This window comes from Leptopilina boulardi, unplaced genomic scaffold, assembly GCF_019393585.1.
Source record: "Leptopilina boulardi isolate dan_hultmark-lab unplaced genomic scaffold, ZJU_Lbou_2.1 LbouV2_396, whole genome shotgun sequence".
Lineage (NCBI taxonomy): Eukaryota > Metazoa > Arthropoda > Insecta > Hymenoptera > Figitidae > Leptopilina > Leptopilina boulardi.
The window spans coordinates 1,371,796-1,383,797 of record NW_026137969.1 but is presented as its reverse complement, the minus strand read 5'-3'; the positions used below and the strand labels follow the sequence as shown (position 1 = coordinate 1,383,797).

Here is a 12,002-nt window from a genome sequence, read left to right as displayed (position 1 = left end):
CTAGAATTCTACGAAGATACCACCCATCCCTGCAGATATATTTTCAACTAATGAGAGTCTCTCGAAGAACCTTCGTGCTTATTACAAATAAAGCGCACGCGTCAAGTAACCTAATGAATAACAGTCTTTTAGATTCGCAATAATTTCGAGAAAGCAGCCACAATTTACGACCATTTATATTGACTTTTATTAGAGAAATATTCTAATCATCCCACACATGTTACAATATTAATTGTCATCCTTCTTGAAGGAATTTCAAGATCAAGAACTCGGTAATTCCGTTAAAGTAGTCCAAGCGATTTTTCCTGAATATTTAGGTGATTACTAAATGCATTCCTGGGCGCTTGTCTATCCGCGAGATGTCTTGTGTATGTGTGCGTGTGTGTGTGTGTGTGTGTCGAGAAAAGGAGAGAAACTTAGAACGGGAGTAAGAGAGAAGAGTTGAGACGAGACGAGAGGGAGAGAGAACAAGTGAACGAAGTCAAGCAGAGCGAGAGAAAGAGATAAAACTAGGTAGGTAGACATTCGGGCCCCGCGGGGGGCTCATAATTGCCGACCCTGAGGATCAGCCGGCCCCATGGGGCCCACCTCTGTTTGTTTTATTCCCTAGTTATACAAACGCGAGATCTACGACCGATATATGATAATCGTCTCCCTGCTTCCACCTTCTTCATCCAAGCTTCTCGTCTCTCATCTTCTCTGTGCTCTGCTATACCACGACCACCTCTACGAAAAGCGGATATTCAGCTACACGATTAACTTACTCGTACCTCAATATTTTCTCTTCACAAGTTTCAACAAGAATTTTCTCAAATTCAAATATTAACGTGATTTAACAAAATTAAATTTTAAACTACTAACAAAAAGTATTATTGATAATAATTAAACCAAAACACCTACACACGTTTGTATATGCATATAGGACTCCGTACCGTATAAATTCGCAACGAATGCATATAAGACTCGTCAATCAATCAATATTATTTTCACGAATTCGTTATGTCTTAAATCGGCTTATTATTTACTTCTTGTTATAAAAGACAGGCCCATCCGAATAGGAGCTTTCGGCACGTCTCATCATTTATGGATCGCATTTATTCAAATTCCGGACTTGGCTCGCATGATTAATTTTCTACCATTATTCTTATATAGCTACCAAGGGCTGATGACGAAGTCACAGATTTCTTTATACCTGTATTATAGTAGTTGGAACAGAACTGGTGTCTTATCGAAAAAGAATAACGGTTTGCCAATCTTGCTTGAGGGATCTAATTAAAATACTTCTGGGAATTGAAAATGTTTAAATTTGATTACATCTATTGAGCGAGTGATTCTCGATGGATTATACGTCCTTTCAAAATCGTTAATAAAGTATAATAAAGTATTTCAGGTAAAACTAGAGATATCTCTCATATATATATATATATATATATATATATATAGACTTATCTTATTTCCGTTACATTTTCTTGTTTTCTGGCAAGATTAAGCGCAGTCGAAATTAAGTTAAATGAAAAATTATAAATTTGGATTATTCTTCCTCAAAAGTCACAGTCAAAAATTAAAAGTTATTGGATTGGTTTTAAAATTTGTTAAATTGTTATCCTATATGAGAGAAACATTTCACCTTTGCAATAAGAAGAAAAAAAATGAATTCCCCAATTCAAAAATTCATCTTTGAAAATAGAGCGGTTAAAAGTTTTGTTCGAAAAAAAGTTTTTTTGACATTGAAAAGTACATAAAAAATGTTTTAAAATTCTCAAAATATTGACATAATTATTTAAAAATGATAGCGTCATTTAATTGAATGAATCAGAATTCATCGTTATGGGTAAATTCTCAAAATCTGTTTTGCATCGTTCATTGAATATTGACAAATTTTTAAATCTCTATGTTAAAAATAATCAGCTTTTAGTAAATAGTATTCAACTTAGTAGAAGAGAAGTAGAACTTGCTTGATAAGAACTTCATTAATACTTTTCATTAGTTATGCATTCTCCATAAGGCGACACAGTGATAAAAAGTCACCATTTGTCAAAGAGATAACTTTGAAAGCAACAGGTTGCTCCAAATGCCTTCGTTTTAGAACTTTAACAGGTACCTATCTAAATGAGCAGAGAACATAGCAAGAATAATTATTTACTAAGATAAAAGCTTGACAGTTACTAATTCAGTCGAATTTTATTTTTTTAATGACATCTGTTTTTTTATATTATTTATAAAAACTGATTTAAATACTCATTTTGCATTATCAATTAACTGCTCTATCTATCTCTCTCCTTTTAAGGTTTTAAAGATTTCTCTAATTAAATATTAAATAAATAAAATATAAAAAAAAGAACAGGTCTTACCTCACTATCCATTTTCATATACTCGACGTCGTCCTCGTCCACTTCAAAGTACAGTTCGGTTGATGTTATTGACATGACACCTGGTGCTACAATTCCTGGCGCTATCAACTTAGCCTTTGCAGTAATATTTACAGGACCTACAAAAAAATTCAAATTTTTAGAGATAAATAGATATTATAAATATTTTAAATGTTTTAAAACTTCTTTCTTGTTAGACAGTTCTGTGAAAATCTATGGTATTGAAAATTCCATGTGATATTTTCATTGAAAAATTCATAAATAACTTTTCCTCCTTTCAATAATAAAGCAATTTATAATTAGTTGTTGAAAAGTTTGTTTAAATTAAAATTAAATTTACGTTGTAATTAATATTAGTACTTGATTATTCCTACCAGTGAGATCATTATCCAAGTCCCTGTCGTCAACTAGAAGTTCATTATCGTCCAAAAGATCTGGAGATTGTAGCTGTTGTTGATATGCACGCGAAGCAGCTAAGTGAGCATGAAACTCTTCGCGTGCTTGGAGAATAGCGTCTTCCGGTGCTCCATGTTCCAAGGCAGCTTTCAGCGTTGCTTCGGGATGACTAGAGCCCAGAGGATTGTGCACGAAACGTCTCCGACGACGAGTGTCGTCCTCCCAGGTATCCAATTTCCAATATTCTGTCAATCTAAATTTCACATTTATTACAGAATTAGTGCAAACTGAATGACATTTGTGACATTAATCAATTTTAAATTCCAATCTTCCGAGTAAGTTTCCATAAATTCCAGATTTCAGAAATAGATTTTTTTAAAACAAATTCAATATATTTAAACTTACTTGGCAGCCATTGGATCCATATAACCCCAAGCACCATGTTTATTTGTAAGAATATTGCGAACTTTTTCCAAAATACGACTAGCCATTACATTATCTCTTCTTCGGGATGCTGTTATCAAATGATCACATTTTCTCTCTTCCTCGCGCCGATCCAATAGGGTTTGAGCGCAATGAGACTAAACAATAATAAAAAATGATATTGTTTTAGTAGAAATAAAAACTTTACATCAGTAAAAAAAGGAAACTGTCCTTTCGGGTTAATTTATAACACGCAAATTGTACATTTGACAAAAAGTAAAATATTGTTTGGATATTATTAATATTATTAATAAATATTATTTATCAAATTTTTAAAAATGGTGAAAAATTTTTTTATCTATATAGAAACATGTTATATGAGATCCTGATCAATTATCCGGATGTATGTATGTATGTATGTGTGTGTGGATCGTTTTTGTGAACACGATATCTTTAACAGGTTTTAATGGATTTGGGTAAAATTTGGTAGACTTATTTATCACATTAATCTCTTAAAAATGACGAGAGGATTTTTAAAAATACCCCCCAAAAAAAATGTTATCGTCTTTTTTCCAATTTTTTTTTTTTAATTGAAAAAATGTTTAAATAGAAAATTTTAAGGTTATACAGTAAGATTATTTGACTATGAATCACCCCCAATATAGTGTTAAAGTTTATGAAGACTTTAGTATATTTAAATTTAGAAATATGCAACCCGGTTTACAGAGAAGTTTGAAAAAAACATTGAACAGGAGTCATTTTTAAATTTGCCGCTTGAAATTGGATGCGCGCGATGATTTAAGTCATCACGTGATAGCAGAAAAGGCAAGTTGGAAACCATTTTGGTTATACGAAATCAAAACATAACCCCAAATAATCATCGTATTTGACATTATTAATAAAAAACAAATAGAAATAAAAAATAAATAGTCATTAAAAGATTATAATAATGATAAAAAAGTTAAAATAAAAATTTAGTGAAAAAGTGTTTGGCAATTTTATCTACATAGTGTGATGTGGAAGAGAAATATTATGTGTCTGAAACAATGTTTGTCGGAATTATTTATTGAAAAAAAATTTTTTGATTGAAAAATGGATAAACTCTAAAGAATTTGATTAAAAATTAGTATAAAGTGAACAGTGTCACAAGGTATTCTACAAGAAATTTTGACCTAATTCACAATAAATAATTTATTTATTCGAAAACAACGAAAAAAATACGGTTAAAAACTACACAACTGAAATTATGAATTAATCATTTACTTGCTGATTTGAAAGAATACAATCGGACTCTATTTTATGATAAATAAATAAATAATTCCGACAAACATTGTTTCAGACACATAATATTTCTCTTCCACATCACACTGTGTAGATAAAATTGCCAAACACTTTTTCACTAAATTTTTATTTTTAACTTTTTTATCATTATTATAATCTTTTAATGACTATTTATTTTTTATTTCTATTTGTTTTTTATTAATAATGTCAAATACGATGATTATTTGGGGTTATGTTTTGATTTCGTATAACCAAAATGGTTTCCAACTTGCCTTTTCTGCTATCACGTGATGACTTAAATCATCGCGCGCATCCAATTTCAAGCGGCAAATTTAAAAATGACTCCTGTTCAATGTTTTTTTCAAACTTCTTTGTAAACCGGGTTGCATATTTCTAAAGTAAAATATACTAAAGTCTTCATAAATTTTAACACTATATTGGGGGTGATTCATAGTCAAATAATCTTACTGTATATAATATAATCGTCTTCTTTACGTCAAGACGAATCGATTAGTATATATAAAGTATATGTTACACCTAAAATGTATTACAATTTTTTTAATTTTTCCAAAAATTTAATGAATTTAAATCTATTTTTAACTCGAAATGTTTTAAATCAATTAATTGAATTAGAAAAATTCATAGCTTCCTATGATGTTTATGAATGCAAAATGTTTATGAAATAAACATAAAGGATCCCCTCCGATCCTGACCTTTTTCAGAAAAAAATCTTACTTATTTAAAAATTTTATTTTTTACCATTTTTGTAAAATATGTAGATTATAATTAAACATGTTTTAAAATTACAAAATGAAAAATTATTGATTTTTGTTTTTAAAATAACCCTTAGTTGACGGTAACGTTCAAGTATGTTTAAAAATGAATCAAAATAAAATAAAATTTATTTCACCTCGAATTCGGCATGCCTCAAAACATCTTCAGCTCGCATTCTATTCAAAATAAATTCTGCTTCATTAGAAACTCGAACTATATGCTCCTTCATTGCACATGACAGAAGTCTGCAAATAATAATTTGTTTGTTAATAACATATCTCATTATATTATTATACACAAGTGTAAATATCAAAATGAGCAAATAATTATTTTTGATACGAGTAATTAGAAATTTTTATTTACCTTCCTTCATTTATAAGTTCAATGAATGCGAGGCCTGCATTTTTCTGTAATGAATTTTGCCATTCCTGAGAGCATAACAACATCACAAGCTCCACAACTGAATTGCTATTTTTAAATGTCGTTAATCCTGAAAAGAAAATTAATGTTTAACAATAAATTAATCATTATATATTTTATTTATATTAATAATTTCAACACATCTCTACTAATAAACAAAAATAACAATTTGATAAATTATATATAGTCAATTTAGTACAGTGAAGATAAGAGAACTTGTAATTATTTAAAAAGCATCAGTCGATTTATCCCATAGATGTTGAATACAAATATGTTGAAACTTAACACAACATGATCATTATTCCAAACCAACTGAATTTTAAATCCAATGTATTGATATGCACACAACCCGCATACTAATTACTATAGAAAAGATTACTCGGAACCGTGAATATCATCAGAACATTAATGGCGATTATATTGTTTGTGTGAAACCATTCATATAGTTATTTTTTGATTACATTAGTTTTAGTAAGAAACGTAGTAGTAAATAAAATTTAAAAAAATATTTAACAAAATTCTAAGAGTCGATTATATACTTAATCAATTTTCAATTTTTTGAGCAACATTAGATCTGCCACTAATCATTGTAAAATTTTGTTAAAATGTGACTTAGTAGGTTTAAATACACACTAACAGAATGAAAGAATTATTTTAATGGTATTTTTAGAATTCCTATAATTTAAAACGAAAAATTATGCATGAATTTTTAAGTTCTAAGTAATGTCAAATTTTATTAATATAGATTTTTCAGAGATTTTTTCTCTCTCTTAATATAATGTTTATTTAAACTTATGATATATAGATCGGGCGGTGAAGCGCCTTGGTTTGCGATCACTGGGGTTAGGCACATACTTGGATGCGGTGATTTCGAATTGCGTGCGATTTTTCAGGTATGATCCTTTTTTGTTCGAATTGTGTTCCGATCGGTCCCTCTCTGTGTTTGAATTGCGTGCCGTTTCCTTCGCCTTCGTAGCTAGGCGCAAAGAGCTATTGCTGCTTTTATTCATTTATTTATTTAAAAAATGATAAAGGATTATTGTATTACTGCTGCCAGTCCTAAGCTTGGATAGGGTTTCTACAAATTTCTCTTCGCGAAATTCCATGATTTTTCCATGATTTCCAGGTAATAAATGATAAAATTTCTATGATACTTTAAAACTCACTATAAATATAAATAATGACGAATTTAAATACTGAAAATGGATATAATTTTCAACGAACGTGTAAATTCGAGTCTTAGATTATGGAATTAAAAAAATTCCATGAAATTTCTGTAATTCCATGATCTAAATTGAATTTCCATGTTTTCCATGATTTGTAGAAACCCTGCTAGATAAGGATAACGCCAAATAACCTTGCAAAACGCAAACTGAGAATCTATTTTGCGTTGGCTTGAAGAGGGCAAAGGGAAATATGTAACGTAAAATGAGATATATATATATATATATATATATATATAGGACAACGACCACCGCACGCAATACGACTATATTAGGGTTACCCATGGCACGCTTATCACATTTTTATACACATTAAAATCCCTAACGCTCGCAGGGGGATTCGAACCCAAGCCTATCTTAATCTAACGCACCGAAGTCTAATCCGCTAACCACTACGCTATTCGCTCGCTTGAGTACTTGAGCAAAACAATGCTGATATAAATTACTGAAAACAAATTTTTTGATTATTGAATGTTTTGATTATTTGTATTTATTTATTTTGATTAATATTTATAAATAATATATATGGTATAATTATTATTTCTAATTCTACAAAATTAATTGAAAAATATTTATGAAAAATTTATATAAAAAACAAAATTAATGTATCATGTAAATATAGCATATATATAGCTATATAATATATAGCATATTAAAAAAACAATTATCAATAAAAACAAAATTAATTTAAATAAAACAATAAATTTTAACCGTATAAATTTTTTATATTTAATTAATCATTTCGATTACTTTTCAATTAATTAAATTTCTTATTGAATTAACAGAAATCACAATACTTTTTTCTTTAAAAGGAAAAAGTGAATAATTTTTGAAAAGGTAAATGGATAAATTAAATTTTTATGCAGTTGAAATTTCATATAGTAAATTTTTTGCAAATTAAAATTGAATATATATATATATATATATATATATATATATATATGTTAAATTTTAAATTAAAGTTGAATTTAATTAAATTTTAAAGTCTTAAAGCTCATGAACTTAAGTATAATAAATGTAACATTTTTTCAAATTAATTATTTAATTAATTAAGTTTCACAAATTAATTTTGTTTTTATTGATAACTTTTTTTTAATATACTCTCTAAAATTTAAAAACAAAATATTTACGTGATGAATTACTTTTGTTTTTTATATAAATATTTCATAAATATTCGATTTATTATCTAAGAAATTTCTGGACAATTATTATTAATAAATTGTGACGTCCCGGTATGTGAAAACCTCACACTTTTCTTTTTGAAATTTGTCTTAGGATGAGGGATGCAGAATGTCCTAATTTAAGATGTAATTATATTTTAATTATGTATCCTCGGAATTAATATTTGGTTCAGGATAGGATCTAATCTCCGTTTCGTTAATATACCGTTTTACTTTAACTTTTATATTCATTGAAATTTTATCTTGTCAACTTGTATTCTTTTTAAACTTATTAATTTTATAATTTTACCCTTCTGGTTTATTGATTTTATAGCTATCAATAAAATTTTTAATTGTTCTTATATGTGAATTTTTGTATTAATGTGTGTGGCAATCAAGTTGTATTGAATTTGTGTGGTGTGCTTTGAATATGTGTGTGTGGTGTGTGTGAGTTTAAGAATGGAGATGAAATGACAAATATTATATATAATATGATTCGTAGATTTCTTCGGATCATTCTCCGAAGAATCCCGTAGTTCACCGAAATTTCAGCGAAGTATTGCTGGATAATGTGAATCAGAATAATCGTTCATTTGTAATTATTCTCTGCGTGGTTGCTGAGGTTCGCCGCTATATATATCTCGCCGAGAATTTATAGAGTGGCGGTTTGAATGGGCGGTTAAATCTATTTATATGAAGAATCCTATAAAATTATGTGATATACAACAACATATCTTCTAATCCCTCTATAGAAAATCTATAGATTAGAATTGATAAACCAAAAGTTACTCTGGAATTTCTGCAGTTCACCATATCAATTATATATATAAAATAAAAGGATTTTCATCACATAAACCCCAACACCGGAAGCAGCAACCACGTGGTAAAGTTTACAGGTTGGTTAAAAAAAAGGAAAGATTTTACCTAAGGGCCATTTACAGGGCAGTTTACCACCGCCGCTTTACTTATTATCTTTTAATACAGTGTTTAGAATGCATGAAATACGCACCGAAAACGATAGGAATTAAACACAAATTATATCGAATGAAATAAGTTATATTAAAAAAAAAAATTTGACAGCGGTGGGATTCGAACCCACGCCCTTTCGGACTGGTGCCTAAAACCAGCGCCTTAGACCGCTCGGCCACGCTGCCTCAAAGTTTTTTTTTTTTTTTCGACAGTCTCATTGAAGCATTCGAAGTGAACGCATCACTGACGCTTATCTCCGTGAAAAATTCACCCTTATTTTAGTACTATGATTAAGAAATTCCCTCCTTAATCATATGAAAGTGATAGTGATGAGCCCAATAAGTGCCCCTTGTGATAGTGACACCGCCTTTGGTCGGTGAGTGCTAGTGGTATATTGTTTTTGTTTTTACACTATAGACAACAGTGCATAGTGAAAAAGTGAACACAATGAATGCGTCAAAAGGAGGAAACTCCCCCCAAGAAAGAAGGGAGAAAGCCCAAATGAGAAAAACAATGAAAGAGCTAAATATAATTTCCAATTCAATTGGATTAGAAAAAATATTTAATAAGGGAAAAATAGCGCCTCCCCCCAATTTTAACTCAATTAGAAAAACAAGCCAAAACTCGGCGTCACAACCGACGCCAAGCACCTCGAGCCGACGCACACAAGCGCACACGGACACAGATGCAGAGGGATTCACGCGCCCCTCCAAACTCTCCAAGCGTAAGCATGAGACCAGCGATGACGACATCGCCACAACAAATAGATACGACGCCCTCTCAAGCAACAATGATACACTTATGGAAGAAGACACCCCCATACCGACTGAAAACACATACAATATCAAAGAAAAAACAAAAATTAAACCACCACCAATACATGTCAAAGAGTCAAATATAAAAATATTAATAGAACTCTTTAAAAACGACATAAATAAATCCAGTTATGCATTAAAGCAAACAAATTTTGATGTAATCAGTATCTTATGCAATACGCAAGATACTTACCAAAAAATAATTGAAATACTAAAACTCAATAACGTGAACTTCTTCACGTATACACCACGTTATCTTAAAACTAAAACAATAGTTTTAAAAGGAGTACGAGGTTCATTCACAGAGGATGAAGTAAAAGAAGACATCACTAACCTCAGAATCCAAGATATAACAGTGTCAAATGTCACAAAATTAATTTTCAACAAAAATGAACCAGAAAAGCACCATTTTATTATACACCTTACCAATGAGAGCAATGTCAAAAACTTAATAACGATAAAAACAATCTTGTACCAAAAAATAAAATGGGAAAAACTACGCAGAAAACCCATCTTTCAATGTAAAAAATGCCAAAGAATAGGTCATGCAAGCTCAAACTGCCAATTGCAATACAGATGTGTTAAATGTGCAGGAAACCACAACCCGGGAGAATGCCCCATTCAAAAGAATTCATCTACTGCAAATTTAAAATGTGCAAATTGCAATGAAATGGGACATCCTGCTTCTTATAAAGGTTGCCCATTCATCAAAGCAGCCTTAAATCTCAAGAAACAATACAACCAAACTAAATTAGAAACAACACACAGAAGAACAATGCAAAGAAGCAACCCCATGCAAAATACTACTTTCATAAAAACCAATAACTTTGTAGACCCGAATATCTCATACAGAAATATCCTAACAAACTCAACCACAAATACAGTGCAAAACGTGACTAATCACACACCAAATAGTGCATTCAACGAAATCAACAACTCAACACTAAATGGAAATCAACAGGAAGAAACACCATTTAATATACAAGCATTTTTATTAAATTTTACAAATTCCTTAATGGAAAAAATTACCACACAATTCAACGATATCAAAGCCAAAATCCAAAAAAATGAGGAAAGTATCGAATTTCTATTCAACCAACTTTTCAATAATGATAACTAACAACTCATACAATACACCAATTAACAATGTTAATAATACAAAAATTACACTTAAATTAAGTGCCATAAATGTAAATTCTTTACGCAACATAAAACGTAGAATTGACTTACAAAAATTTGCAAATAAAAACAAACTGGACTTAGCTCTCGTCTCAGAAACAAAACTGCAACCTACATATAAAATATCATTAAACAATTACATAACCTACAGAACTGATAGACCAAATGCCTTAAACGGAGGTGGAACAGCAATATTTGCACATAACTCATTAAACACCACACAAATTTCATATCCTAATTCTAAAAAAAATAAATGCATAGAATACACTTTAATCAAAATCCACCTCACTTCCAATAAAACACTTCTCATCTTTAGCATATATGCAAATAATAACAATGTCACCTTCACTGAAGAACTAGAAGACATCTTTTTAAAATTTAAACTACAGGACCCAAGAATATATTACATATTAGCAGGAGACTTCAACGCAAGACATACTGACTGGAACGATCCCCTCTGCAATGAACGAGGATGCAAATTACAAAACTGGATTGAAACTAACCATATCCGTACTAAAGCCACCCTTATAAACCCATTACTTCCCACATTCCCCAGTGCAAAATCATACCTCGATCACTGCATAATAGACTCCAGGCTTCATATAACGGACCTTATAAATGAAAAATTATTGACACTACCATACGACAGTGATCATAACGCAATCAAATTCACAATTGACACACGAAGCATGGATACTAGCCTATCCTTACACATATCCCCAACAGCATCATACAACTACAAAAAGGCAAACTGGAATAAATTCACACAATATCTACAAGATCACCAGGATGAATTACAAACTCCCAACAATAGAAATCTCTCAATTGAAGAAATAGACAACAACATCACAGCGCTCGAAGATCACATAAACAAAGCAATATTAAATGTAATACCAAAAACCACTTATAAACAAAACAACTATTTTGACAAATACACGTCACATAAAATCAAAAAATTTCGAAAAATAAAATCCTCTCTAATCAGTAAATTGT

The 12,002-nt window shown here is 30.2% G+C and overlaps 1 protein-coding gene and 1 non-coding gene across 11 annotated transcripts in view; both read right to left on the bottom strand.

Annotated features, from left to right (window-relative positions):
• Positions 1–12,002, bottom strand: part of LOC127288836 (neurobeachin) — a 221,068-nt gene that overhangs the window by 82,080 nt on the left and 126,986 nt on the right. For all 10 annotated transcript variants that reach the window (XM_051316506.1, XM_051316511.1, XM_051316507.1 and 7 more), the window contains 5 exons: positions 5,607–5,733; positions 5,380–5,488; positions 3,171–3,346; positions 2,744–3,018; positions 2,352–2,488 (listed from right to left, as the gene is read on the bottom strand). In XM_051316506.1, coding sequence (XP_051172463.1) covers positions 2,352–2,488; positions 2,744–3,018; positions 3,171–3,346; positions 5,380–5,488; positions 5,607–5,733 — 824 coding nt within the window. The remainder of the gene's footprint in view (positions 1–2,351; positions 2,489–2,743; positions 3,019–3,170; positions 3,347–5,379; positions 5,489–5,606; positions 5,734–12,002) is intronic.
• On the bottom strand, positions 9,121–9,200 carry Trnal-uag (transfer RNA leucine (anticodon UAG)). Its single transcript has one exon. It is a non-coding gene; the product is annotated as a tRNA-Leu (tRNA).